Source organism: Gracilinanus agilis, chromosome 3 (genome assembly GCF_016433145.1).
Source record: "Gracilinanus agilis isolate LMUSP501 chromosome 3, AgileGrace, whole genome shotgun sequence".
NCBI lineage: Eukaryota > Metazoa > Chordata > Mammalia > Didelphimorphia > Didelphidae > Gracilinanus > Gracilinanus agilis.
Genome location: NC_058132.1, coordinates 353,247,226 through 353,274,197, shown reverse-complemented (window position 1 = coordinate 353,274,197; position 26,972 = coordinate 353,247,226). Strand labels below are relative to the sequence as shown.

Below are 26,972 nucleotides of genomic sequence, written 5' to 3'. Positions count from 1 at the left end.
CTTCTAATCTGTATCTTTTCTGTTAGGAACTGGAGAATAACTTCACGATGAAATTGAGTCTCTCCAGGGTGGTTCAAGGCTGTCGCCTGGGAACATTAAGTAATCTGGGAAAGAAAGGGGACCGCTCCATGGAGTTTCCAGGATGCTTGCTCTACACCAGGACTGGGTCGGCTCCTCATCTGACTCATGACACATTGCAAGTCATCAGCGGGGTTCCTGCCATGACTCAGCTCACCCTGTCCTCACTGTAAATATCGGGCCTCATTGGATCTGTTATTAGAAATAACAAGCTTAGGGTAATCACTGCAGGCTGTTTGGTATCAAAGACCTATGTTCTTTTTTTTTTTTTTTTAACCCTTACCTTCCGTCTTAGATTCAATCCTGCATATTGGTTCCAAGGCAGAAGAGTGGAAGGGCTGGAAATGGGGGTTAAGTGACTTGCCCAGGGTCACACAGCTAGGATGTATTGGAGGCAGGGCATAGATCCAGGTCTTCTTAATTCTAAAGTCAGCCTTTTGCAACTTGGTTTGAAGAGAACACTAAGAATTAGAGATTTGTGAAAGCTTTGCAGAGGATATGGCACCTGAATTGAACTTTGATGATAGATAAGGATTCTGAGAGGTGGAAATTTGGAGGGAATGCATCCTAGAAATAATGGGTAGCCTATGCCCATGTGTAGAGATGGGAGACAGAGCATAGCTAATAGCCAGGCTAGAACAGAGCTATCTGCAGGACTTTGCTAGTTTAGCCTGTATAATAGGGAAATGTTGAACAAAAATGAATAAAAATACAGTACAACAGAGATGATGTTAGTTTGAGATTTTTTAAAGTCCATATGCTGCCACAGGAATCTATTTCTATTTGCATTTTAGCACCACTGGGCTAGAACAGAATGTAAAGAATGACAGCTAAGATCTACACAGTGGATGGAATGCTGGGCCTGGGGTCAGGAACACTGAGCTTCATAGTCAGCCTTCCACAGTTACTAGCTATGTCACCTTGGGCAAATCATTTAACCTCTGATTGCCTTAATTTCCTCATTTGTAAAATGGGAATAGTACCTGTCTCCCAGGATTAAACTGGAACAGATTTTTTTCTCTAGCTATATTATATCACTTGTGTTTTCCTTTTGGTCCCAGGGCAGAGCACTATGAAATCTTGGAGGAATATAAAGAAGGAATTGGAAAATTTATAGGTAAAAATTATATAATTTGTATGTGTTGTTGATACCCTAATTTCAGAGTTTGGTAGGAAGTGGCACCAGTTTTTATATTTTTTAATACATGAGACCATCAAACATCATTTTTTGTAGTTGCCTTTGAGAAAGAGAACACTAAAAACTTGAATTTCTTTACTTCTTGTTTTTCTTTCTCCAATTTTCAGTATTTCCAGAACAACTTTTTTCCTTCCTTCCTTCCTTTTTTTTTTTTTTTAAAATTAAACTAAGGTTGAAAAAATAGAGTGGCAGAGTTTTAGAGTTGACCCTCTCCATGCATAGTCTAGATGGGCGATCTATCTTCTTGATACTAGATCATTTTTAAAATTTATTTTCATCTGGGTTGACAGGTAGTCATAATGCATGTTCTATTATTTCTTCATTAGTTATTAAAATTATGACATCTTTCTAATAATTAAATAGCTTTAAGCTTCTAGTTTGAGAATTAATATTTATTAAATAAGTAATTTTTATTGAAATTTGTTAAGTGAGCAATACTTAGTAAACTGGAGAAACCTCTTCTCATAAGCATTTGCTTAGCTCTGTATATCAAGCTCTACAATTTCCTAGGTTTAAATAAACACAAGTTACTCATAAATTATAAGTAATTATTTAAATATTTGTATTCTTGTTTATTAACTATGTTAAAAAAACAGAGCAAAGGATTAAATAATTATAGTATATCAACTGTGAGAAAGATCACAACCAAAGGGCACCTTAATCATCATTTCAGCCAATGACTTCTGGATTCTGGAAATAAAGTCACACCATTCAGTTTTCTCAGAATACAAATGAAAATCTTTTCTCAAGAATTCTCTTAATGTTTCTTTGTGAGATATGTGTTAAATTCACTTCTCCTTAGAAATGTTATCTTTGTTTTTTCTTATATTTTCTCTTTAGCCATTTGAAATGACAGATAAGTTCTCAATCTCTTCAAACTCTTCTAGACTGACAGTTAAGCTGTTACTCCAAGATCTCATTTCCTTTTAAAGACACAGTAATGCTTTTGAGACTTTTGATGCTGATGTCGCATTTGTATAAATTGCATATAGGCACAGAATGGAAGATTGTTTTCTAGAGTGTATTCCTAGAACTTTAATTTTTATTTTTCTAATTATCTATACATATGGAAAGGGAGAATGGTATGGATAATCCAAAACCATTAATAAAGCAAAAAATAATATATCTGACTTTTGAAGATATTGTATACTTATTTTTCTTTTTGTTAAACAGTCTCTTCCTATTTCTCCACTCCCTCCCCAGGCTAGTTTTAAAATGAATTTGTTTTCCTTAAACATTTAACTAAATGAAAGAATAGGAAGGAAGCCAAGAAGATTTCTTAGTAATAGAGGGAAATGTAAATGTATATGTATATATACTCCTTTCTCAGTCCTATTCCTATGAATGGAGGGAAATAGTAGCCTGGATAATCCAGAAACTATTCAAAGAATCATAGAAATTTCTAGTTGGAAGGATCCTTAGAGATTATCTAGTACACGCCTCTCACTTTATAGATAAAGGTCGGATTTCAAATCCAGTGTTCTTTATAGTGTTTTTCATTTGTGTTCCATTTTGAGGTTGTTTTTTTAAATATTTGAACATGAGTATTTCTAATGTCTGGGAAAATCAGTGCAAACATAATAATGAAGCCACAGTATGAAGACTTGACCCAGGTGGAGTTACAAGGCTGATCATCTGCCTTCCCTAGCTTGCTTTCTCCTGAAACTCAATGCTGGGAATCAATAAATACCACCTTTCAAGCTAATGCACATTTGGAACTTAAAACAACTGACCAGATACAAGATTGCTGGTTCCTGCCTTCCTTAGGAAGGTAATTAAATAATCTGCCTTAAAGGGCCTTCTCATCTAGTGCCTCTTGGTTTAAAGTAAACAATGATCTTATTTATGTCAATAAAGTGTAGATTAATAAGTTATTGGAACAAGATGTCTAGAGTTGACCATAATAATTTAGAGCATTGAAGCATTGATGGGAAAACTATAAAACTTTTTTTTAATGTTTTTTGAAACAATTTGCTCAAGTTTTATTGGCAACTTTAGGAAATTTTCATCCTAATTTTAGATTATTTAAAGTATTTTAAATAGGAATATTTTAAGCTTAGGCTTTTTTCTAAATTGTTTCATCCTTCTAATTCAGGGGTTCTTAATTTTGTGTGTGTGTGTATTGGATCCCTTTGGCAATCTGGTCAAGTCCATGAACTCCTGTCCAAATGCTATTTATAAATAATAAAATAAAAATATAGGATTCTAAAGGAAACCAATTTTATTGAAATATTAGTTGTCAAAAAAGTAAAAAAACAAAACCCAAAACCCATGGTTAAATACCCCTGCTGTAATAGAAAGATTATAAGTATTCCTGTGAGGTTTTTTTTTCCTTGAATAAATGAATGGTGCATCCTCATATTAAATTCTATGAGTAGTCTAGGCCCTCCCACCTACTGTCATCTTTCTGGCTTCACAGTAATCGACATGCATGTTTTCTTATTTATTTATTAGTTAATTAAATTATAGCATCTTTCTAATTAATTAAACAAGTAGTTAAATTCTTTTAAGATTTAGCTTAAATACCAACTTTTACATGAAACCATTCCTGGCCTCCCCTCAACTGCCAGACCCTCTCTCTTAAACTGCCTTGTATTTAACTACTTTTTATTTATTTGTATTCTTTATATTCAATGTATACTTATATATGTACTTGTTGTTTTCCCCATTAGAATGTTAACTCTTTCAGGGGCAGCTGGGTAGCTCAGTGGATTGAGAGTCAGGCCTAGAGGCGGGAGGTCCTAGGTTCAAATCTGGCCTCAGACACTTCTCAGCTGTGTGACTCTGGGAAAGTCACTTGACCCCCATTGCCTACCCTTACCACTCTTCTGCCTTGGAGCCAATACACAGTATTGACTCCAAGACGGTAGGTAAGGGTTTAAAAAAAAAAAAAGAATGTTAACTCTTTGAGAGAAAGGATTATTTCATTCACTATATCCCCAGCATTTATACAATGCTTGATATTTAGGGGCTAATAAACACTTGCAGATTGATTAATTGAAAATTCTAGGTGTTATGTGTCTGAATTTTACCACATTTAGATTTAGTTTTAATTGATGAGATGCAGACACATTTGAGTTTTTTTTTCCTCCTTGTATCATTCATTAGTAGAACATTCTGTTTTTGCAATATGGTAACATCATTGACCTAAAATATTTCTCTTTTCTCTTGTTTTGACAGGAATGCCAGAATCAGTGTTCTATTGTTCTCTCCATGATCCTGTCAATCCCTGTCCTGCTGGCTTTATCACTAACAAGGTATGTTCTCAAAAGAGCCCCAAATACCTGCTTTGTACCAGGAAATCTAGAACATTGTCATTGTAGATACTACAGATCTAGGGAATCATGTCATCAATAGATGACAACTGTAGATTATAGAGATCCAGCTCTATATTTCTGGGGGTTCTGAGTGGCATTTAGTGGTGTTGGATGGAATGAGAACAGTCAGACTAAATGTTTAGCTTATATCTGCTCCAATTCCATGGAGTCTTGAGTTTAATATACACTGGTTTCACACAAAGAGCACAGAGAAAGAATCACAGTTGTGAAGGGGTTACAAATTATACAAAAACCCATTAAAGTAAAAAAAGTAGAGAGATAGGTCCAGGGTCAAAGGCCAAATTCCAACCATCAATTAGTAGGGGGTTAACTCTGGGAGCAGAAATATATTTCATAGAGATCCTAAACAAATTGAGTCCTGTACTCTTGATTTACAGGATTGCACCTGGTCAGATAAAGTCTTTTCTAGCTTTGTCTGTTTCTGGCCTTGATTGTCTAAGTAATATATTTTTTGGAGTTCAGGCTTCTTAATTATCAAGGAGAGAAATTATTAACTCAGTAGCTGCTGGTTTACTAAGGACTCAAACCTTTCCAATAAGAATATTAAGAAAAGGTGGGGATCTGAAAAGGAGTCAAAAGAGGAGCCTCAGATTTTTACCTTAGATGGCCCATTCTGTGTCCTGACATGCAGTGCAGAAAAAAATCATATACACAGTTTTACTTGCCGATGATTTTGTAATGGGATCCAGATAAAATATCTATTACAGACTCTGTTTCTCTAAATGACTCCTAATAGCCTCTTGGAGGGGTCAAGTTGTTTTTGGATTAACCTACCTGCTGGTACCAGAGCTTTTCAGGGCTCAGGTGACCAGAACCAAACACAAAGACTGCCTCAGCCTGGATTGGTCACGTAGGGAATCCAGGCCCTATCATGACCCTATTTCTCCAATAGTCCTTCCACAGGAGATACTAAAGGGCTAGATGGCAAACAAATATTTAAACAAAAGATTAAACTTTTAGAAGCTCTGGTCTGTTTCTTCCAGTTTTTAGAACTTGCTTTATTGCTATTCTAGTTGAAGGTAGTTTATAATATGGGATGATAATGCTCTATGCATACTGGGTGAGGAGGATAGGATTGGTTGACGTTCCCTGGCACTGGTTAGTGAATACATCTTTAACTTTTGTGTTGTAAGAAACTTTTTCTTGATTAACTACTCTACAGTCTTTGATTTCCACTCCCTTCAGTGGTGATAAACCCTCCTTGTGCTTTTCTTGTCTATGTTTTCCTATAAATCTTTTATGGGAGATCTGCTGGTCACAAACAATTTTCTTGTAATAATTTGCTTGCTCCAGAGAAATTCTTTTTTTTTCCCCCCCTTGAGCTTATACCATAGATTTAGTAATCATAATAATATTGGATGAAAAAGCAGATTGTACCTATGCCCTAGAATTGGATTTTCAGTGTTGGATGTATGGAGTTGTCATCCGCTGAAATGGAGCTTCATATCCACAATATAATGAATCATTCCTATAAAAACACATTGACTCGTAGCCACACATTCAGTATGCTGATAATAGCATCTCCTAAAGGTATACTATTGTATTAATATTACCTAAGATTAGCTAAAGCCAAAGCTTGCCTTTTGGTTTAAAGGGCCGGGATTTCTTCCCTCCCTGCTCCTCCGATGTAAATCATAAGCTCGTGTCCATCCCTGTGTTGTCCCTTAGAGCCTGCACGTAGGATCTGCCCAAGGTGCTGGAGCCCTTTCTAGTATTCTTTTTCCATCTTGGAGGTACCAGTTTACCCGCTGGCTGTTTGCTTACTTCTTGTAGCTTTCTTCTGCCTAACAACGCTCCTTTTCTGGTTGGAGAAGAACAAGCATGTATTAACTAGCTACCGGGTGCCAGGCACTGTGCTAAGAGCTCCTGCAGATATTATCTCCTTTGATTGTCATGACATCCCTAGGGGGAGGGGCTGTTATCATCCCTATTTTATAGTGGAGGAAACTGAAGCAGCAGAGGTGAGGTGACTGGTCTGAGGTCACACACACATAGTAAGCGTTCGAGGCTGGATTTGAGCTCAGGCCTTTCTGGCTTGAGGCCTAGTGTAGACTCTGGCCTTCGTGGCTGGGTGCCTCTTGTTTCAGAAGGAAGTGAAGGGAGAGGACACAGAATGTGATGGTTTTTGTGCTTTGTTCTGGCCCGTTTTTTAGCTGCTGGCTGTGCTCATGGATGTCTGCCTTTTCTTCCTGACAGTCTGTGTCTGTGTGGGGTGTTGGAGGGCGCCTGGAAATGACCGCAGCCAAATTCATGGCCATTCAGCAGGCCCTTCAGCCTGACTGGCTTCAGTGCCTGTCCGACGGGGAGGCCTTGTGCGCTGATACCTCCTCTTCTAAGAGAGCCAAGAAGTCTGTGGATCGGTCCCTCGACTTCCTAGACGAGTGTCTAAAGCTCCAGGAACAGTCTGAGGTAAGGCTGACTCCAGGCGAAAAGCCTCCCAGGGAGAGCCCTCTGTGCTCATTTCCTCCCCAAGCCTAGGAGCGGGGCAGCTTGTGTCTCTCATGGCCTCTGCATTGCCTCCAGGCAAAGAAATCCACCAGCTCTTGTAGGGCAGTATAGTGGGAGAGTGCTGGATTTTGAAGTCAGAAGAACTGAATTGAATTTCTAACTGCCCCTTGCTAGCCATGTGACCTTGGGTAAGTCATTTAACTTTTCTAGACCTTAGTTTATTTGTCTATTGGAGATCTAGATCATTGGTTCTGAACCTAGGAGGTCCATGGTCTATGGATTGAATTCACGAATTCTCAAAACTTAGATGAAAAAAGTTACATTTATTTCACTAACCTTTGGTTTCCTTTGTATTTTATTTTAGGCATTTAAAAATATTATTCTGGGAAGGGGGTCTATAGGCTTCACCAGACTGCCAAAGGGTCCATGTTACAGAACAGGTTAAGAATCCCTGGTCTAGAGGATTCCCAAAGGTTTCTTCTAGCTCTAAAATATTTTAATCTTTCTGAGAACCATGTTAAATATGATATAGGATATTGCAAAGTATAAGATGTTGGGAGCCTCTGGGTGGTTCAGTGGATGGAGATCAAGGCCTGGAGACAGGAGTTTCAACTCTAGCCTCAGACACTTTCTAGCTGTGTGACCCTGGGCAAGTCACGTAACCACCTTTTTCTAGCCCTTACTGCTCTTTTGCCTTAGAAACTAATTGATTCTAGACAGAAGGTAAGGGTTAAAAAAAAGTATAAAATGTCCCTGACTTCAGTGAGCCTCATAGTCTAATTGGAAAGACAAAATTTAAGAGTCATGAAATAGTTAATTAATTATTGGGAGAGGACACAACATAGTGAAAAGAGCAAAGGGTTACTAACCCTGTAATTTCTAGCTTTTTTGATTATTTTCTTTCTCCTGTAGCATTCAGTAGATTCTCAGGCTCCAAAAGGCATTCCCAGGGAGCTCCAAAACAGTTTCTATTAGATGGCAAATTAATTGCAGGGGGAGGAGGAAGAACCTTTCAGGTGGGGAGACAAGCAGCACCAGAGGTAGATGTCAAGATGAACATTGCTTCAGACTTTTGTATCTCTTAGCCAGCCCCCAGCCATCTACATCTCCTCCTGGGGCTGGTCCTTAGCCTGTCCCTTATCCCCTTCTATGACATGTGTCTATGGGGAATGCCCCATACCTGCAGTCTCAGGCAAATCCAGTGGGCAGGCCAGTATAGCCATGGTGTACATCTATAGATAATGCAGAGCCCTTGTTAATCAGCTCCTAAATCAGAAGGGTGATTTTTAATGTGGGAACCCCCCCACCCCAAACCAGTCCAGAATAGGGGCTAATGTGCCTTTCTATTCCTCCAGGATTGAAGGCTGAATATTGATATCCCAGCAGGAATCGAGGAGCATGTGTGTTGTCTGTTGTTGCTTCTTTCTTTTTCTCCTTGGTCTTCTACTGATCCAAATCTCCTTTCTGATTCTAGGTTCTTCGGAGTTGTGTGATGATTGGAGTAATTGAAGGTGGAGATATACTAGGGGAAAGGCTGAGATCAGCAAGGGAGACGGCAAAACGGCCTGTGGGTGGCTTCCTCCTGGATGGTTTTCATGGAGACGCCATGACAAAGGAGACGAGGTTGCGGCTGATATCATCTGTCACAGCCGAACTCCCAGAGGACAAACCAAGGCAAGTGTTAAATTAAGGATAAAGTTGGGAATGGGATGGAGCAGAAAACTCCCACTTATTTCGAAGGCCAAACCCAATAGGCTTCTTATTACTTGGGTGTTGTGTTTTCTATCATTTTTGATTAAGTTGGCTATAGGAAGCAAAAGCAGGAATCAAAGCTGCTACTTTGGATGAAGTCTTGTACAAAGCACAGATAGATTTGTGTGATGAATCCTGGTTTTAAGGATATCCGATGCTCATTATGAGAGGTATCATGTAAAATCATAATGTAGGCAGAGTCAAAATGGTAGATTAAAGGCTTCAATCCAGATGAAATCTGTCAACATGCCCTGCCAACCAACTTCAAAATAATGCCTCAAATAAAATTTTAGAGGGCAGTGCCAACAAAAAGATCAGGGTAAGACATTTTTCTGGCCTAAGAAAACTTAAAGAGGTCAACAGGAAAGCTTTGTGATGCTTGTGTAGGCAGTGGCCTGAAGCCCATTCAGAGAGAACACTTAGAAATGACTAAGATGGTGGAAGCAGCAGCAACAGCAGCGGCTTGGGTAGTTCTCAGCCCTGAGACAGTAAGGGAGTCAGACCACAGAAGGAGATGACAGGGGACCATTTTCTGGTCCTGGGTACAGGTGGTACTGATTGGCATTTCTCTTGCTCATATGCAGCTCTGGTTCATAGTTCCAGAGCAGAGAGGAGCCCTGCTGGTCAGTTACAGGGGAGCAGGACCCCTGGTCATAGTTCCAAGGCATAGAATAAAGGCATTACATAAAGTTCAGAGTGCAGTCCAGGAGAACAGAGACCATACCTCGCTCAGGACCACATCACCTGGGAAGTATCAAAAACTGGCAGGTCCCCAACACTAGCCCTGAATACAGCAGCTTGAAAAATCCTAAAGCTTGGGGTAGTACCTCCCTGCCCTGAGGTGAGCAGAGCCCAACTTTAATATAAAGTTCAGAATCAAGAAGTAGGGTTGAAAAATGAACAAACAACAAAAGAATAACTTGACCATAAAAAACTACTTTGGTGGCAAGGAAGACTAAAATAGAAACTCAGAAGAAAAGGATAATGTGAAAACAATTGCAAACAAAACTCAAAGAAAAATGCTAATTGAACCCAAGTCCACTAAGAATTCTTAGAAGAACTGAAGAAAATGATGAAAGGTAGGAGAAGCAATTGGGAAAAGAAATGAGAGTGATACAAGAAAATTATGAAAAGTGAATCAAAAGTTTAGTAAAAAAGACATAAAAAGTTCTGAAGAAAATATAGTAGCTCTCACACCTCCCCTTTGTATATTTTCAGTTATCTTTGGTCATTCCATTGGAGGGAGGGAGGGAGGCAGAAAAGGGGCTGCTGCCACGTGAGGGAAAGGGCTGGCATACAGTGGTCTGGTGTGCCAGTGGGTGGCTCAGTAGGTGAAATGGGGCAAATATCTACTCTCTCTGCCCTTCTCTTCCCTGGAGGTTTGCCTGGTTAACATTCTTTCCGCCTGTTAGTTCTTCTACTTATAATTGGTGGATTTTTTTAGTTTAATTTAGTTGTTGTTCGTTTTTTTTTTGGTAAGGACAATAGGACACCAGGGAGTGCTGAACCAAAGGACAAGAGCAGGAGAGAGAGAGCACAGTACTCTACAGTAAAGTTAATATGGCTGTTTAAAGGGCATCTGGATGGCTCAGTGGATAGAGAGCCAGGGCTGAAGATGGGAGGTCCTGGGTTCAAATCTGTCCTCAGATACTTCTTAGGTCTTTGACCTTGGACAAGTCACTTAGCTCCAATTGCCTAACTCTCACTGCTCTTCTACCTTGGAATAGATATTTGTATTGACCCTAATACGGAAGATAAAGGTTCAAAACAAACAAGCAAACAAAAACCATAAGTGTTAAAAGTTAAAACAAGAACTGTGTGTAGTTTCAGGCATCTATTGGGTGTCTTGGAACATATCCCTATGGATATGGGCGGACTATACTATATAATAATGTAAAATGTATTTTATTGTTACTTATTTAATGTTGGTAATGGTGTACTGTGTATTTAATTTATCAATTAAATTTTATTATAAATACGTATATACAAGAAAATCATATTATATATGGGGTCATCAAGTGTTTGCTTATAGTTGCAATTTTGGCCATCCATAATAGGTCTTGGAGCATATCTCCTGCATATACAAGGGCCCCACTCTAACACCTTAAAAATAGAATTGACCTAATGGTAAAAGAAGCACAAAAATTCACTGAAGAAAAGAAATATTTTTAAAGCAAAATAGGCTATATAAGAAAAAAAGGTATGAAATCTCACTGAAGAAAAGAATTCCTTAGAAATTAGAATTGGGAAAGTAAAAGCTAATGATTCCAAGTGACACCAAGAAACAATAAAACAAAATCAAAAGAAGAAAAAAAATAGAAGAAAATGTAAAATATCTCATCAGAAAAACAGCTGATCTGGAAAATAAATCTAGGAGAAATAATTTAAGAATTTTTGGACTACCTGAAATCCATGATCAAAGAAAGAGCCTACATGTCATATTTTAAGAAATTATCGAGGAAAAGTGTCCCATTATCTTAGATCCAGAGGATAAAAGATAAATTGATAGAATCTACTGATCACCTTCTGAAAGAGATCCTGAAATCTAAACTCTCAGAGATATTATAGCAAATTCTAGAAATAGAGAACATTACAAAATGTAAAATGAATAATTTTGATTATATTAAATTTAAAAGTTTTTGTACAAACAAAACCAATAACAACAAACTGGGAAAAAATTTTATAACAAATTTCTCTGACAAAGGTTTCATTTCTCAAATATATGAAGAACTAAATCAGATTTATAAGAATCCAAGGCATTCCCCAAATGGACAAATGGTCAAAAGATATGAATAAGCAGTTTTCAGATGATGACATCAAAGCTATCAATCATATGAAAAAATGTTCTAAATCCCTTTTGGTTAGAGAAATGCATTTATCAGATTGGCTAATATGACAGTAAAGGAAAATGATAAATGTTGGAGGGAATGTGGCAAAAATGTTACACTAATGCATTGCTGGTGGAGTTGTGAACTGATCCAACCATTCTGGAGGGCAATTTGGAATTATGCCCAGAAGGCTATAAAAGAATTCATACCCTTTGATCTGGAGAGATCAAAAAGAAGAGAAAGGGCCTACTTGTACAAAAAATATTTAATGTTGTTCTTTTTGTGATGGCAAAGAATTGGAAACTAAAGCGATGTCCCTCAGTTGGGGAATGACTGAACAGATGTGTAATATATGATGGTGATGAAATACCATTGTGCTGTAAGGAATGATGAACAGGATGATTTCAGAAAGAGCTGGAAAGCCCTAAAGGAACTGATGTGCAGTTAAACAAGCAGAAATAGGAAAACACTGTACACAGTAAAAGCAATATTATGGAATGATGGAGTTTAATAGGCTTAGCTATTATCAGAAATACAATGATCTAGGACAGTTGTGAGGGACTTATGACAAGGAATGCTATCCATCTCCAGAAAAAGAACTGCTAGAGTCAGAATGCAGATGAAAACATATGATTTTTCAGTTGTTTATTTGGGTTTGTGTTTGGGGGTTTTGGTTTTATAATATTATTATCACTTAAAAATGAATAATATGGAAATATGTTTTGTATGATAATCATGTATATCCCAGATTGAATCATCTGCCAGCATTGGGAGGGGGAAGAGAAGGGAGGGAGGGAGATAAATTCAATCAGATAACTTAGGAAAACTTGTGTGGAAATTTGTTGTTGCATGTAATTGGTAAAAAAAAAAAATGAATATGGGTGTGGAGAGGTGAGCAAATGAGAAATGTTAAGGAAAAAACAAATTATAACAAATTCCAGGGCTCCCAGATCAAAGAGAAAACACTTTGACTATCCAGAAAGAAATAATTCAAATATTATGAAACCTTAGTCAGGATCACATAAGATTTAGCAGCTTCCACATTAAAGGAGCAGAAGGTTTAGAATATTATATTTTGGATGGCAAAAGAATTAGGATTTAAAAAATGGATATTTAATGAAATAGAGGACTTCAAGAATTCCTGATGAAAAGTTCAGAGCTGAATGGAAACTTAGACAAAACAGAAGATTTAAGAGAAGCATAAAAAGGTAAACATGAAAGTAATCATAAGGGACTTAGCATAGTTAAACTATTTACATTCCTATATGGGAGGATGATATATATCACTCCTAAGAACTTTATCATTAGTAAGGCAGTTAAAAAGAGTTTATAATGACAGAAAGCATGAGTGTGAGTCAGTTATGTTATCTCCAAAAAAAAATGAAAGAGGGAGAAAGAGGGATAAAATTGGATTAGGGGGAAGGGAGAGATCATAGAATGTGGGAAATTTTTCCACATAATTGGTGGGCAGTGCATGAACCTCACCTTCATTAGAATTGGTTCAAAGAGGGAAGTATATATACACACACACACACACACAAAAAAAAAAATACACATATATACACATATACACAGTTGAATTTAGAAATCTAACTTACTCAATAGAGAAATAGGGAAAAGGGATAAAAGAAAGGGGGAGGAATGATAAAAAGGAGGGTCAAAAATTGACTTTTGAGGAGGTACAGGATAAAAATTCAACTAAAACATTTTAAAAATAGCTATGATATGCAAGGCATTGTTCTAGATGTTAGGCCTGCAGTGATGAAAACAAAAGCAGTTCCTGCCATCATGGAGCTTGCATTCCACTAGACAGTGCAGGATTGCATTGATAAGTACATGTAAGATAATCTGAGCCCAGAGAGAGCCCCAGTAGGGAAAATGGGTGGAAAGAAGAAAGTCTATTTGACTCTGCCTTTCATTATCTTCTTCCTACTTTTCATATTTCTCTTCTTCCTCATGTGATGCCTCACCTGATTGGTATTTGTTCAATTTGGTGGCCCATAATGGCTATTCTTTAAAGAATTAGTTGAGGAGAGCAGGTTGTTGACTTAATGAGAGCCAGGCCTAGAGGCAGGAGGTCCTAGGTTCAAATTTGTGTGACTGTGGGCAAGTCACTTACCCCCCCCATTGCCTAGCTTTTACCCTCTTCTGCCCTGGAACCAATATTTAACATTAATCTTAAGACAGAAGGATTTTTTAAAAAAAGAACTGATCGAGGCATGGGAATATAATCAGTTAAGAACCACTTAACAATCTTAAAAGTTAAGCAAAAAATTAAAATAAAATAAAATAAAAAATCAAAAGACGGGGGCAGCTGGAGAGCTCGCCTCAGACACTTCCCAGCTGTGTGACCCTTGGCAAGTCACTTGACCCCCATTGCCTACCCTTACCACTCTTCTGCCTTGGAGCCAATACACAGTATTGACTCTAAGACGGAAGGTTTAAAAAAAAAAAATCAAAAGACCCTGACATGGTCTCTTTGTTTTCATAGAAGATAGGGAACATTGTTAGGGACTAATGAACACAGATCATTTGCTAGGTTCCCAAACTGCTAAATTGTGCTGTTTGTGCCTTGATCATTCCTGTATGCTTTTCATTGTTCTAATTTCTTTGATTTCATACTTCATTTGTTTCAGTTTTTCTGGCTTCCAAAGTCCTGATGAATTCTTATGATGGACGGAGGTTCAGTCCACAGGAATTCTGGTTACAATTTAGTTGTTTGGGTCATGTTTTGGCTTTTAGAAACTCATGCAATTTTGAGACAGAATGCTTTGTTCTTTGTTTCAGTTTATATGCTGCTTCTCAACCTGGGGAAAGCAGCAAGTGCAGAAGGTCTCAAGTCCTGTTTGGATTCTAGGATTTGTTGCATCAAGTATCCATTATGTCACTTGAAGGAAATTAGTCAGAGAAAAAACAAGCTGTGTCTATATGTTCTGATATGTTAAAGTCCACCTTTTCCTGAACTATAAAGACTATTAAGTCTTGTAATCTTTCCCATGGCAAGACACTAACAAGTAGCTGAACCTAGTTTAAAAAAAGCAAAAATAAGAAACAACCCCCCACAAAATCTTCCTCATCCTTTGGACTTGTTTTACTGACAAATCATTAACCATGTGAGGGCACTTTATGTACCACCAAATCACTCACTGTTCCTGATTAGTTTGCAGCAGCTTATTTATTTTTTATCACTTGTTATAGTGCAGCAAAATAAAAAGCCATTTGGATTCTTAGTTCCCAGAGCAAAGCTGTAGTTTTGACGGCTAGAATTGATTTTGCAGATTTGTGAGTTTGCAATCCATTATTTGAGTACACCTGAAGTACAGTTGATAAAATTTCGTTCCTGGGCCAGTGCACAAAACATTACAGGCTAAGAAGTCAAAATATAGAGTGTGATTTAGTCAGGAGGAAAGGTTACATCGGCACTGTTCTGGATAGATAGACAAGAAGATCACCCCAAGATTCTCTACCAAGGTAGGGTCTTGCCATTTTCCCTGTTCATTTACTACTGGGAATATCTCTTTTGTAGGTATTTTCCGGGGTTCCAAACCTATTGTAGTTAGACAGCTAGGTGGCATAGCGGATAGAACTTTTGAGAATCAAGAAAACCCATGTTCAAATCCTGCCTCAACTATTTTACTAGCAGTTTATAACCCTGGACAAGTCACTATATATTTCTTCAACCTCCATTTTTTCATCTGAAAAAAATGGGACTAAAAATACGCACCTACTTCATAGGGTTGCTGTGAGGATCAAATGAGGCATAAGTGCTTTACAAAATTCAAGGCATTATATAAATATTAGTCATTATTGTCTTCTTTCTGAAAAGCGACATTCCATCGAGTGGTTGTTTCTCACATTGCTCTTGTGCGGTTTTTGCTTTTTCCTTGGTAGGCTCATCTGTGGCATTGGGCAGCCGGACGAAGTACTGGAATGCATTGAGGCAGGGGTGGACCTCTTTGAGAGTTTTTTCCCTTACCAAGTGACAGAACGGGGCTGTGCCCTGGCCTTCAGCCTGGATTATGAGCCCAACCCCGAAGACACGGGTGAGTGTCTTATAGCCCCCTGTGAGGACCCCCGGGAACGTGGCGGCCCCCCTCAGAGCGACTCTCTGACCCCATTTGGGGAGTTCTTGGCATAATGGGTTATCAGTCTGACAGCTTTGAGTAAGCATCTACTGCGCTCCGGGCACCGGTGAGGCCGGGAGAGAGAGAAGTGCCTTCCCGACTCCAGGAACAAAAGAGACATCTTGTGTGCACGCCCGCGGGTGAGAAGGGCCCCTGTAGCCCCTGGTGCTTACGCTGAGAGTGGAGGGCGAGGGCGGGAGGGAGCGCCTCAGGCGACGTGGGCGCCAGCCGGGTGACGCTGCCCTGGGGGATGGGTCCCGAATGGGAGGAAGCCCGGAAGCCCAACGGGGTGGTCGGCGGGAGTAGGGGAAGTAGAAGTGAGTAGTTTGTTGGGGGCTGTGGAAGAGCAGCAGTCTGTTAATAAGGCTTGGAGAAGTGGCTTGGCTGGAATTGTGAAGAACTGCAAATGCCGGACCCAGGAGTACTCGTGCTTAACAAAGGCTCCCGCTCCAGGAAGGGCATGGTCGTGGAAAGCAGGCACGAGTCGAGGGCCGGGCTGTGGGTTCAGATCCTCATCTAGCCCTCCTCAGGCATGTCACTTCATCTCACCAGAGCCCCATCGGGCATTGATAAAATGTGTGTCGATGAAGGCCAAGGGCCTTTCCAGCCCAAATCTGATCCTGGGAATAGAATTTGTAAAACAAACCCATCTCACGGTGATGATTCAGCACAGTTCTAGAAATGTGGGCCCAAGCAATAGAAATGAGAAAAGTAAATGAATATGTGTAGGCAAAGAAGAGGTTTATTTCGAAAACTGAAAATATCAAGAGAATTTGAGATAATCAGTTTGCAGGGTTTGTTTTTGTTTTTAGGTCTAGACCTAGGATTTCAAATGTGTGAGTCTCTCTCCACCTGTGCTGATCTGTAACTTGTTTGCAACTTTAGATTTAATAGACTTGCCTAAGGCCTCAAGAGGTTAAGTGACTTGCTGTATTCACACAGCAGGTAGGTGCTGTGGATAGAGCCCTGGGCCTGGTTAGGAAGACTCATCTTCCTAAATTCAAATCTGGCCTCAGATGTTTACCTGATGTGTGATCCTGGGCAAGTCCCTTAACTCTGTCTCAGTTTCTTCATCTGTAAAATAAGCTGGAGAAAGAAATGGCAAACCATTCCTGGAACTTTGCCAAGAAAACCCTAACGGGGGTCATGAAGAATCAAACAAGAGTTAAAAACAACTGAACAACAACAGTGAATATTCACAAGTGTAGACTGAGCCCAAGATAGGATTTGAACCCTAATCTTGAGTCCACGATCACCTGTATCTGCTTTGACATTATAAGCAAGCTCAGGAAAATAGTGGAATATAATGTAGACCTCTTGAAATACCACTTAAATAATGACATATCAAATATTTATGCTTTGACCTATTAAGACATATACACACCCAAGACCTATATTATGATTTTTAAAATATCTTAAAATAATCTGTATTAATGTCTTTATTTTCTTAAACTCTTTATCTTCCATCTTAGAATCAATACCTTAGCATCAGTCCCAAGGTAGAAGAGTGGTAAAGGCTAGGTAATGAGGGTTAAGTGACTTGCTCAAAGTCACATAGTTAGGAAGTGTTTGGAGCCAGATATGAACACAGGTCCTCCCAACTCCAGGCCTGGTGCATGCCATCCACTAAGCCTATTACCCTATTAATATCTAAGTATTAAAAATTATTATTTTAATAACAAATAATTTATAAAATTAGTATATGTACCACACATAGTACATATAAAATTAGGATATAAAATTTAATAATAGTGTTACTATTAAAAAATAATAAAATTTCTTTTCAGAAACAGAGAAAAAATTAAATAATTGAAGAGAGATACAGCGCCATATGAATGGGTTGACCTAGTATAATTTTTTTTTTTTTTAAGGCAATGGGGGTCTAGTGACTTGCCCAGCCTTACACAGCTGGGAAGTGTCTGAGGCCAGATTTGAACCTAGGACCTCCCGTCTCTAGGCTTGGCTCTCAATCCACTGAGCTACCCAGCTGCCCCCCATTATAATTTTAAAAAGGTAATACTACTCAAATTTAATGTAGATTGAATTTAATACTAGTCCAAATTCCAGTGGAATTCTTTGTAGAATTAGATGGAGGGGAAAGTTCATTACTAACTAGGAATGTTACAAAAAAATAAAAAGGAGGGTGGTCTTGTTCTGCCAGATCTTAAATTATACAGCAAGGCAGTAATTATCAAACTTATCTAGTGCTAAATAGTTTTTTTTAAAGATCTGTAGAACAAATTAGATAACAGAACCAGAATCAAACGAATACTGCAGGTTAGTGTTAAATAAATTTAAGATTACATAATACTGAGGAAGGAAATCATTACTCAGTTAAAACCTATTGGGAATATTGCATTGCATTTTGGTGAAAAATGAGTTTACCATCTAAAACTTCAAACCCACAACTCATACTTGCTATCACAATAATGTCTAAATGAATCAGCTATCTAAATTGAGAGTTTTAAAATCAGAGAATAATGAAATGTTATGTCTCTTGCAGTTGTAGACAAGTGTAAAATGCCAAGCTGTTTATTGAATAGACAAGTTACAAGACAAAATAGACATATTCAAGTATATAAAAAGATTTTGTATAATCAAAAACAAGCCATCTAAATAAGAAACAAAGAAACAGATAAGGGAAGATTCCTTATGATAAACATTTCTGAGTCTTGCATCTAAAATCTGTGAAGAATTTATCCATGTTTCTGAGTAAGACCCATTCCTTACCAGATGAGTAACACAAAGGAAAAGAATAGGCCATTCAGCAAAGAAGCACACATTCTCAATAAGCACATGAAAAAATATTCACATTCCCAGGTTAGTTGCATTAATGGTTAATGTTAAAATTTTAATAACATAATTTTCGGACTAATCCTGTGACTTATTTTGTGTAGAAAACTCCCATTATTAATGCAGATCAGTAACTGCCCTTCAATATAGAGTCTAGAGGGTGGCCCTGGGGACACCAGGAGGTTAAGTGACCTGCCAACATCACATAGCCAGTGGGAGTCTGAGATGGGAATTGAACCCAGAGCTGCTCCAGTCTACTCTGCTACAACTGCTTCTCCTAGTGAAATGTCATAAATCAGAAGCATACATTTAAAAAAAAAAATCTGAGATCTCACCCTTCACCTATCAAATTGGCAACAGTATATAATGATAATAGTCAGCACTGACACTGTTGAACTATTAAAAAACTGGCAGTTTTTTAAAAACAGATGCTCCACTGCATTGCTGATGGTATTGTGAAATGGGAACATCTTTTTGGAAAGCAATATGGAATTATTCAGACACAGCTACAGATATGTTCGTTCCCTCTCACCCAGTGTTTCTCAATATTGTGATGATTAAAAATTCCATAAGACTGGGTTCCAGGTTAGAAACCCAGGCAAAATAAATTTCTGATCAGACTAGCAATAAATAATACATTAATTAATCTTTTTCAAAGACCCTAGAAGAAAGCTGTGTGGATCCTTAAATACCATTTTGGAAGCTAATTATTCAGTCCTGCCCTAGGAATCCCAAGACATCTCTAATTGGTGAAGAGCCAATGAGGAGGTGATCCGTTATTCTTTCAGACCCTCCCTAATTCCTTGGTAGATGATGGAAAGTTAGACTCTCTGATCAAGTCCTATTCAGTTAAACATGACATTTTCCATTCACCCCAATGGAGAGTGAAGGACTCTGTTCTGCTGCTTGCGGACACACCTGACCCAGGCTGGTTTTATCAGGCAAGACAGAACCCATAATTTCATTTTTCTATCACCCTTCCATGGGAGCTACTCTAAAACGGGGCATTCTTTGAATTTGCTAGGAACAAAGGAATAGGTAAAAATGTCTAAGGGGGCAAACCTGAACCCCAATTGAAAACCCAGAAATAGAAATAACTCAATGTATTTGAAATAAATCTTCTCACTACTAAAATTCTGCCTCAGAGGTGTTATTGACAGGAAGAAGACCCATGTGTACAAAAATTTTACTAGCAGCATTATTCATTAGCAAAAGAAAACAAAAACAAAATTAGAAACAACCAATAAAAGTAATGAAGTATTCATGTACCTGACTAATGACTAATGACTAATAGGAAGACTATAGCTACACTGCTTGGTTTCAACTCCGCCATCACCATGCTCCCCTCAGAAAAGCTCATCACCAGGAGCCTCATTGCTTCATTTTTGGTACTTATACCTCATCAGTACCCTCAGTGGTCTCTGCCTCTCTGGAGGGCAGAGCAGAGAAAGAGCTCTTCACAGAGCCTCCTTTAAGGAGGGCTCTGAAGCCTAGCCAGCTCTTCCTTTCCCATCAACTGCACTACTTGGTTTGACCACCATCATCTCCAACCTGTCCCCCCAACCCACTCCCTTCTCTTTTTTAGCTTCTTTTTGTTTGCTATCCTCTACCATTAGATTGTAAGCTCCTTGAAAGCAGGGACTGTCTTTCACTTTTCTTTGCAACCCCAGTGCTTGCTAGCACATAGTAGGTACTTAATGTTTATTATATTGTATTTTTGGTAAATATGGCAACATCCATTTACAAAGATGTAAATGAAGTAGAACTAACAGAACAATATACTCACTGACTATAATTGTGTATTAATAAGCATAGCAACAAGACCTGGATAAATAGTAAACAGAAAATATTGTTAACTACTTTGTTAAGATTAATTATGCTAAGATATTATGTTTATCTATTTATGTAGAATATATGTTAAGGTTAATATACTATTAAAGCAAATAATGTAGGCTTAATGATTCATGTACAATATTATTTCTTTTGTTCCTGTTTTTCTATTTGTATGTGTGTGTGTGTGTGAGCCTATTGAGTGCTAAAAAACATTTATGTCGTAAAACTTAATTGATTAAAAAAAGCTGACCTTTAGACCTTTGTCTTGAGGAATAACCAAAGAAATGAGTGCCGAAGAGATTAGAACACAGAAATATTCCCTTCACTGTCATTCCTGACCTTTTGTTACTGTTTTGTTCTATAGTATTACAACAAAATGGGCAGAAGGAAGGAGGAGAAAATGGGGAACATATAGATAAGATTATAACAACCAAACGCATTCCAGAAACATCTTTTGAAATAAATCTGAAAGAAAAAAAGTGAGTAGCCTTTTGTTGTTAATAGCTGAGATTTCCTTGTCAATGTATGCTTTTTGTTCTGGTTTTTAAAAGTTTGTGTCACCTCTTTGGAGATCAATTTTCTGAATAATTTTGACCGATTATTTTTTGCATATGTTTGTGAGGGCCCAGAAAAATCTTGTCTCTTTTTTTTTTAATTTTTTAAACCCTAATATCTTTTATATATATCCTTCTGTATTAATTTTATTTGTTACAGGGCTAGGCAATGGTGGTGTTAAGTAACTTGCCCAGGGTCACACAGCTAGGAAGTGTCTGAGGCCAGATTTGAACCTAGGACCTCCCGTCTCTAGGCCTGGCTCTCAATCCACTGAGCCATCCAGCTGCCCCCTAAATCTTGTCTCTTGAGATTCAAGTTGAGATATTATCTTGATATTATAATAAATTATCTTGATATTATAATAAAATCTTGAGATATTATATATCCCCAGATCTTTCCCTTTTTGCTTTAGAAAAGTTCCCATCAGATTTATCACTCACTTGTGGTAATCTGTTCATCTCGTATGCCTATTTACTTAGAATAGGGGATCTGAAACTTATTTTGTAGTGTGGACTCTCATGGGAACCCTTCTTGAAATTCAGTTTTTAATGCACAAAATAAAATACATAGGATTTTACAAAGGAAATTGATTGTGTGGAAATGCAGTTATCAAAATATTAAACTAAAAGCAAGCCCATAACCTACAGGTTTAGAATTCCTGTTTTAAATGGTCTTTGTTCTGTTTTACCTTTGCTTTATTTTATTTTTCAATTGTGTTTCATTTATCTGCTGTCCTTTTAGTTGTGTGATTCTTGAATCATACATTTTTTAGGCCTGACATTATGAAACTAAAGAGATACTCTTAGAATATACTAGAGGCACAGATTTGTCATGAGGATTAAATGAGATATAAAATGCTGAGCAATTAGAGCACCATATAAATAGCAGTTATTATTATTTATCATGATTGTCATTAATAAATAAATATACAAAGCACACTACAGGCTCCTTAATAATATTTTTATTGTTATGATCAATAACAGTAAATAATACACAATTATCAAACAGTGATAGTAACATTAGCAATGATAACATAATATCAATAACATCATTATTAATAATAACATTATGAATAGCGACAAATAATGTAATAAAAGAGTATCTTTGATAATGTTCTTTTAATTGTTATCAATACTTATGTTATTGATAATAACACCTTTATTGTTAATATTGATAACAATAATGTCATTAAGGAGAATTTTAATGACATCATTTTATTGTTATGATAAATAACATCCACAACAATAGTACCATCATTAATGAATATCTTTAATGATGTTATTTTATTGTTATGAATAATGACAATGTTATTAATATATTATCAGTAACATCAGTGGATACAGTAGATGGTACAGTGGATAGAGTGCTGAGCCTAGAGCCAGGAGGACTCCTTCCTGAGTTCAGATCTGGCCTCAGACACTTACAAGTTATATGAACCTGAGTAAGCCATTTAGTCCTGTTTGCCTCAGTTTCCTCATCTGTAAAATGAAGAAGGAAATGGTGAACCTCTCCAGTATCTCTGCCAAGAAAATCCCAAATGGGGTTGTGAAGAGTCAGACACAAGTAAATGACTGAACAACAATAATCAATAACATCATGATTAGGACTTATTAATGCTAACAGCAAGGTCTGTAGTGTGCCTTGTACTTATTTTTGAGACAGCCGCTGCCAGCACACCTTATTACAGATTACTAGGCAGCATTTGCTTTGAGTTTCAGCTGCGTGTGCAGTCTGTGTTCTTTTGCCCCTGTTCCTGGGATCCTGACTCTCATTTCTTCCTCAGGTACCGCGATGATTTCGGTCCTCTGGTCGGGGGATGTTCCTGTTACTGCTGTAAGAACCATAGTCGGGCTTATGTCCACCACCTCCTGGTGACCAATGAGCTGCTGGCGGGGGTGCTCCTCATGATGCACAACTTTCAGCACTATTTTGCCTTCTTCCATGCTATCAGAGAAGCTCTGAGAAAGGATAGGCTGGGACAGCTGAAGGAGCTCATCTACAGGCAGGCATGTTGAGGCCCAGGAAATAGAAGACAGCCACAGACAATGAGCATCCATCTCAGTGGAACAAATGAAGAAACTCGGGGCACATGACAGACCCAGCTTTGATGGCTGGGCTTTGGGACCAATAATAATAGCAATATTTAGCATTTCTAGAGTTTTAGGGTTTGCAAAGTGATTTTTTGGAGGACATTTATTTATTTTTGGTTCAATTTTGGTTTCCAGGTTGTCTCCTTCCCTTCCAACCCTGCATTTAGATTCGCTGAAGGCAGAAAGCTTGATAAACAGTAAAATAATTTATATTGTGCTTTAAGGTTTGAGGAACACTTTCAACACATTGCCCAATTCATTTGAGACCTCAACAGCCCTGTGAGAAAGATGCTTACAGGTATTATTATCAACATTTTATGGTGTTGAAAGGGAAGCACATAACTAGTATGTTTCAGAGGCAAGATTTGAACTTGGGTCTTCTCCACTCTAATTCTAACATTTTATTTTCTGTAGTGTCTTTTTTCCTCTATAGAGAAGATAGCTAAAGAATGGGATAAGATTAGAAGGAATCCTGTCTCCTGGTGGAGAGAGAAGTAAGTAGAAGTTGCTCCTCTCCAAAAGTATCTTTAATTCCCCATTTAGTAGTGAAGGGTAGGAATCACTATCAGTGGGTTTCAGTATTTTAATTTTATATCATTAGACTCCCATTCATGGTAGTCCCCAAAGGTTGCCACCGAAAATGTCACTCTTGTAGCCCAGAGTGATTGAATGAGGCAGATTCCCAGAATTTTAGTGGCATCTTTTCCCCCTCCCTGAGAATGTTAGATTCAGAAATTTCTCCTCCCATAACCAATTACAGCTAAGTATTATTGTCCTCTGGGGGACAGTGTGGAACTGTTTTGTTGTGCCCTCCTGAAAGCCAACTTCTTCTCTCCTCTTTCCTAGTTTAAGGCTAAAAACTGGCTTCTTGGTGACAGAGAGGCCTGCCAGGAAGACACCATCATAGGCCCAGGCTAATAAGTAAATCCTTCTCATTAAGTCTGTAGAGATTCATTTGGTAATTGTAGAGGGGGAGCATTTTTAGACCAGACTATTGTTTGTACCTTTTAATATATTTTCTTGGCTTTTAGTATCTCTTTCGTTTTCTTTGGAGCCAAAGACAAAGTAGCAGAATGCTGCAGGAAAAGCACTTCATTTGGAGTCAGAAGACCCGAGTTCAAATTTTGGCTTCCTCACTTATCACTCATGTGGCGTTGTGCAAATTCCCTAACCTCTTTGTGCCTCAGTTTTCTCATCTATAAAATGAAGGGATTTGATCAGAGGATTTCTAAGGTCCCTTCCTTTGCTAAATCCTATGACTTTCAGTACTTCATTTATGAACAGTTTTGTTTTTATTGTAACCAATAACAGTAATACTATAAATTTGTATAACATTGTACAGTGTCCAGATTGTTTTTATATGCATTATTCCATTTCATGCTAGTAAGTAATGCTTGAGAGAGATCTTTGGAGACTGCAGGAGGAAATTAAAATTATTCTGTATCATTTAATAATTGATCCTTTTCTGTAATTAACTCTCTTCTGTATTACTGCTCCATTTTGAATGATTGCTCAAGCCACATTTTTACATCCTTGAATTAAGTTCAGGAATGCAGTTTTCTCTCTGAATTAGTTTAAAGGGTATAATTGAAAGGGAATGTTGTGTCTCACTCATACTGTTAGCCCCTGAGACATCTGCTTGTTGTCTATAAGCCCCAACCAAGATGTATCTCCATCCTTTCCTGTCCTTGTTAAGTTAGAGGAGATTTGATCTCTAAGGGGACAGTGAATCCAGTGGTATTGATCCCCTGGCAAAGATTACAGGAGGCAGATGAGTCCCATAAAGCAGTTCACATTCCTTAGTTATCAGAGAGGGGCTTGATTAACCCCACTGGAATGCCAGCCACTTTTCTTGGTATAGCCAATTGCAATGTTCTCTGTGTGTGTGTGTGTGTGTGTGTGTGTGTGTGTGTGTGTGTGTGTGTGTGTGTGTGTGTGTGTGTGTGTGTGTCTGAGCCGATAGAGGGTCCCCCCTTCTTATCAGGGTCCCTAGCCTTACTGAGGTGCTCAGTCTGATCCTCTATTAAGTTATACATGCCACTGTATAAACTGATTTTGCTCAGAGTATGAATCTCAGTTTATTGAATTTTCTTGAAGCAATGGAAGGAACTTGCAAGTCTGGAAACCTGGGTTCAAGTTATATTTGGTGATATTGGAGCAGTAATTTCCATGAGCCTCAATTTCCTTATCTTTTAAACGGGTATGAAAACGATTCCAGTCTCATAGGATTGTTGTGAGGATCCAATGAGGGAACCTGTAAAGTGCTTTGTAAATTGTAAAATGCTGCATAACTATAAGCTGTTGTTAGGAGTAGGGGTGCATTAATGGTTAGGAGTAGCAGGTATGTTAATGACGACATCAGCATACCCTAAAGTGGAAAAGGCCTTTGATGCCTGTATACCAAGAATGTGGTTCTCATCTCTTGGAATCCCCTGGTTCCATTAGGGCTCAGTTCTGGAAATTCCTTCCTATGAGGAATCTTTTCCTGATCTTCTTCCTCAAATTATCCTGTAGTTACTTCTTGGGGTACATGTATTCCTCTCCATCCCACTCCCTGAAGTCTAGTAGCTGCTTGAGGGCAGGGAAAAATTTTAAAAAATGCTTTAAAAACTCTTGTGGAAGTCATTTCTTTTTTCAGTGGGTCCTGGGTAAACCTCTAAGACAGAGGACCATAACCATATGTATGTCACAGTCCCATCTCAGAATGATGTTTTAAAATTCATGAAATGAAATACATAGGATTAAAAAAGAAACCGTTATGTTGAAATAAAGATGTAATTGTTTCTCCCATCCCAGCTCACAGACACCCTGAAATTACTCCACAGGGCCCTTGAGAGTCCATGGATGCAGGTTAAGAATCCATCATTGGCTTATCATACCTTAATAGTCCTCTAATCTGGGGTGAGGCTCTATCTTCGCTCCTCTCCTCTGCAGAGCCTTTCTTGATGATCTACTCCTTTAGATTCAATGATCTTCCACAAATGACTTCTGTATCTGTATTTCCAACCCTGATTTCCTAGCTGAACTTTTATTTTTGGAAATCCTAACCTTCTGTCTTAGAACCAATACCACGTTTCAGTTCCAGGGCAGGATGAGTGTTAGGCAATTGGGATTAAATGACTTGACCAGAGTCACCCAGCTAGGAAGTGTCTGAGGCCAGATTTGAACTCTATCCACTGAGCCTCCTAGCTGAACAGTTAATTCCACAGTGCCAGCTCCTTGCTGGGCATGTCCCCTAGATGCTCTGTGCAAGTTTCAAAGTCATGTCCAGAAATGAAATTCACTGCCTTCCCAAATTTCTAATGAGGATTCTACCATTTTTTCATTTGGGAAGTAGGTGGTACAGTGGATAGCACCAGGCCTAGAGTCAGTAAGATTTGTCTTCCTGAGTTCAGATGTGGCCTCAGATACTTACTAGCTGTGTGGCCCTGGGGAAGCTACTTAACCTTGTTTGCCTACGTTTCCTCCTCTGTAAAATGAGCCAGAGCTAGAAATGGCAAACCACTCCAGTATCTTTGCCAGGAAAACCTCAAGCGGAGTCACAAAGAATTAGACATTCCTGAAAAACAATTGAACAACAAAAATCATCTATTTACTGAGATTTGGAGTCTTGGAATTTATCCTTGATTTTTCCTTCTCCCTCACTTACTTTATCTGATCAATTGTCAGAAGTCAATTCTCCTTCTGCAGTATCTCTCCTATCTGTCCTCTTCTCTGCTTACAGAACCATCATCCCTTGTTCAGGCTCTTTTCACTTTCTACCTGGACTATTAAAATAATTTTCTAATAGGGCAGCCTGCTTCCAGGCCCTCTACTCACAATCTATTTCTTTTCTTTCTTTTTAAAAAAAAAAATTTAAAAAAATTTTCCATGTTTACATGATTCATTTTCTTTCCCTCCCCTTTTCCGTCCCCCTTCCCAGAAATAACAAGCAA

The 26,972-nt window shown here is 38.2% G+C and overlaps 1 protein-coding gene across 1 annotated transcript; it reads left to right on the top strand.

Moving 5' to 3' along the window:
- The first annotated feature begins 32 nt into the window (after window positions 1–32).
- QTRT2 (queuine tRNA-ribosyltransferase accessory subunit 2) lies at window positions 33–23,132 on the top strand. The gene is made up of 8 exons (XM_044666771.1): window positions 33–247; window positions 1,140–1,195; window positions 4,457–4,533; window positions 6,811–7,023; window positions 8,537–8,736; window positions 15,534–15,685; window positions 20,757–20,871; window positions 22,731–23,132. The coding sequence occupies exons 1-8, from the start codon at window positions 48–50 to the stop codon at window positions 22,960–22,962; spliced, it is 1,245 nt and encodes a 414-aa protein (XP_044522706.1). The 5' UTR covers window positions 33–47; the 3' UTR covers window positions 22,963–23,132.
- The last annotated feature ends 3,840 nt before the right edge of the window (window positions 23,133–26,972 follow it).

Bases quoted from the DNA above. Each gene is read 5' to 3' on its own strand.
- QTRT2 (XM_044666771.1), top strand. From the start codon at position 48: ATGAAATTGAGTCTCTCCAGGGTGGTTCAAGGCTGTCGCCTGGGAACA. The intron at 1,196-4,456 runs GTAAAAATTATA...TTGTTTTGACAG, and splicing joins AGGAATTGGAAAATTTATAG to GAATGCCAGAATCAGTGTTC. The intron at 7,024-8,536 runs GTAAGGCTGACT...TTCTGATTCTAG, and splicing joins AGCTCCAGGAACAGTCTGAG to GTTCTTCGGAGTTGTGTGAT.